Source organism: Poecilia formosa, unplaced genomic scaffold (genome assembly GCF_000485575.1).
Source record: "Poecilia formosa unplaced genomic scaffold, Poecilia_formosa-5.1.2 Scaffold165, whole genome shotgun sequence".
Lineage (NCBI taxonomy): Eukaryota > Metazoa > Chordata > Actinopteri > Cyprinodontiformes > Poeciliidae > Poecilia > Poecilia formosa.
In genome coordinates this window covers 70,446-73,680 of record NW_006800104.1, presented here as the reverse complement: position 1 = coordinate 73,680, position 3,235 = coordinate 70,446, and the positions used below count along the sequence as shown (strand labels likewise).

General features: G+C 37.2%; 1 protein-coding gene across 1 annotated transcript in view; it reads right to left on the bottom strand.

Annotated features, from left to right (window-relative positions):
- The window catches only part of LOC107837664 (PDZ domain-containing protein 2-like), a 99,877-nt gene that overhangs the window by 84,949 nt on the left and 11,693 nt on the right, over positions 1-3,235 (bottom strand). Inside the window, exon 2 of the mRNA XM_016677804.1 lies at positions 979-1,433. Within this exon, the coding sequence (XP_016533290.1) occupies positions 979-1,433 (455 nt within the window). The remainder of the gene's footprint in view (positions 1-978; positions 1,434-3,235) is intronic.

Here is a 3,235-nt window from a genome sequence, read left to right as displayed (position 1 = left end):
CGTTAATGTCGTTGTGTTTTCGTTAATGTCGTTGTGTTTTCGTTAATGTTGTGTTTTCGTTAATGTTGTAGTGATTTTGTAATTTGTAATTGTGCTTCGTTAATGTTGTGGTGTTTTGCACCTCAGGGCCACCTGAATAATGTGATTTAAATGTCAAGGACACAGCCTACCAGGATGTGTCATGAGCTTTGACAATTGGGATATGGACCTCTATATATGGCTGGTTAAATGCACCAGTTTCAGTTTTGCTTTTAGTGTTAATGACTATGACAGCTGCATGAAAGGATGCAATTAAATGGGTTTTATATACAGAGAACTAAACACCAATGGGAAAATAATCTTGCACAATAATTTAAAAATAATCCTGAGAGGGTTCTGAGACGAAATCCAAAATCTGTGTATTCTTCTCAAATCTTTTAGTCAGACACACCAAGGTTCTCTAATGTGATTGTATTTTTTTTTCTTATAAATTTAAATTTAAATGCTGTGTTCAGTTTGTCTTAGAAGCAGATCTCTGAAGTCACAACCAAACTGAAAATTTTCTAGTTGCTAGTTTGAAAACAGATACATTTGCAATTTGCTTGGCGACCTCTCCAGGGTGACCCTGCCTCTCGCCCGGAACGTTAGCTGGAGATGAGCACCAGTAACCCTCCCGACCCGACTAGGGTGCATAAAATGGATGGATGGATGGATGGATGGGTTAACAATAGAAGCAGATGACACATTAATTTACTCTGCATATGTGTCTTGTCGTCATGTTGTGTTGTATGTTTATTGTGGACTCCAATGCAGAATGTAAGAAGGAGGTTGTAAATGAAGGACGTTTAATAAAAATGAACAAAAAACTTAAAAAATCACAAGGAGCTAGAGCAGAACAAAAAAACCATAAACCCAATGAGGGAAAAATACAGCAAAGAGACATGAAGAGAATGCAGAGTCAAATAGGGAAGTAACAGGGTATTACTAATGTCATCTTACCTGGCTCCGCTGACATTAACTCCCACCATCAGTTGTCCATTTACTGACAGCAATTCATCTCTGAGTTTGATACACCTACAACAGGCTGCTGGGCTTTTCTTTTTCACCTCTGTCACCCAGATGCAGCCCACGTTAATGATGGGGCCCTCCTCTCTCTTTTTCCTTGAACAGCCTTTTTTTCTGATATCAGGATCCCCAAAAATAGGGATATTCCCAAAGCTCAGGCCAAATTCAGCAGCATCGTCCTCACTTTTTCTGAAGGAAACAGCATGAACTTCGACATCAAGTCCCTTTCTACAATAGGAGCTTGTAGCTGAGAGAGCTGTGTCACTCTCCATGAAATTGAACTTAATATACTCCACCAATTTCTGAGCGGCAGCCAGACACAAGGGCAGATCATCCAACTGAATACTGCCACAAAAACTGTCTTCTTCTCCATTGTGGTACTCTTCATCCTGGAAGAGGTAGAAGAACCAACAAATCTGTATACTCAGTCAATTTTAGACAGACAGACAGTATCAGTCCCAACAGAAGTTTACATATACTCATATAATGATTATGGACCTCTTAGAATTAATAGAATAACATAATTCTAAAACAAAAACTTTTAATTAATTATAGCCAACAAACTGGATGAACAATTCAATAAATAATTGATTTTTCTCTGGTCTAACAATGCTGAAAATGATAAATAAATGTTCAAATAGAAGCCTTCTATTGTCTTCTATTGAGTTGCTCATCTTCCACAAGCCTTTTAACAAGCAAGCTTCTGGTATACTTCTAGCTTGATATTTGACCACTTGCTTTGGTTGAATCAGTAAGATTCCTTTAATCTGATGGACTTCCTCTTACAGAATTGCCTTCTAGATATTGCAAATTTCAAACAGAGAACAGGGCTTTAGGAAGGCCATTACGCAAACTAAATAACAGTCTTAAGAATATGTCCATTCTTCAGTTGATGCAAAGTTGAATTTCAATGGATTCCTCCATCTTCATTATTCTATTCATCTTTTTTAACACTGGTTCACTGATTGTGAACCAACCTCACACAGCACAATTCTACCACCACTATAACAGATTAGATGCTCTGATTCCAAAGAGTAACATGGCTGTTTGATTTCAAAGAGCCATTTTGTACTTTCTTTGGTACCTCTTTTGTGTTTTCTTTGTACCAGTAAATCTGTACATCTGAGTTGGCCAAACAACTCAGTATATCTTTGCTCCATAGGGAATCTGGCTTGAAGATGACAATTGGTGTTTCATCAGTTATGATTAGTGCAGAAATTTAGAAAATTAGAAATTTTGTACAATTTAGTTTGGATAAAATTATAGTTAAGTCCTAACTGCCTAAATTTAATTACATATCACATAAATATACTTGTATTCTTGTCATTTTGGGTCAAGGGAGCTGCCAGGAATCTTGGGCCCCATGACAAAAAATTAAATTGGGCCCCCCCTTCGCAGCTGCTCTTACAATTTCTTGAGTCTATCTGATCCATCAAAAGTGTCACAATTTTAAAGGCTTGCAATTGCCTTAATTTCTTTGGTTCAATAGTGATACAGAACAATATTTACTGCTTGTGAATTTTACATGAAACAGTCTGCATACATTATGCAAGTAGGTAGCTTACATTTTTTCTATTAGTTTTAGCTTACTGAAAGGTCTCTTCCCACGAGCAACAGTCGTGGGACATGCAACATGCAAAATACACATGAAGCGATCTAGACTTCTCAAAAAATGCTATATAGTTGCATTTTATTCAAGCTGCAGTACATAACTTTAATAAAAAATATGTTTTCTCCATATTAAAGCTGATACCATGACCGATAATCTGTGAAAAGATCAATCTCCTCCACCTCCTCTCTGAACTACTATTACTGGCTAAAGTAATGCAGCATTCTGGCCAAAAACAGTCAATCAGAACCAGGAGGTAAGGCAATTTTATTTATGTAGCACATTTTCAGCAACAAGCCAATTCAAAGTGCTTTACATAAATTAAAAGGAAATACAAACAAAAAGGAGGAGGATCTTAGTGCTGTCAGTCAACCTCATTCACTCACTGCTAAATGAGAGTGCTAATGGTGGAGAAACAACTTATTATATCATCACTACATTATAGCTACAGCATAGCACAGAGTAACGGGAGGGAGGATGAGCAACCACATGAGATTGTGATTGACAGCGCTAAAATCCACCTCCTGCCTCTGATTGGTTGTTTGTAGATAGTGGGAGAAAGCAGATGAAAAAATTTTTTCA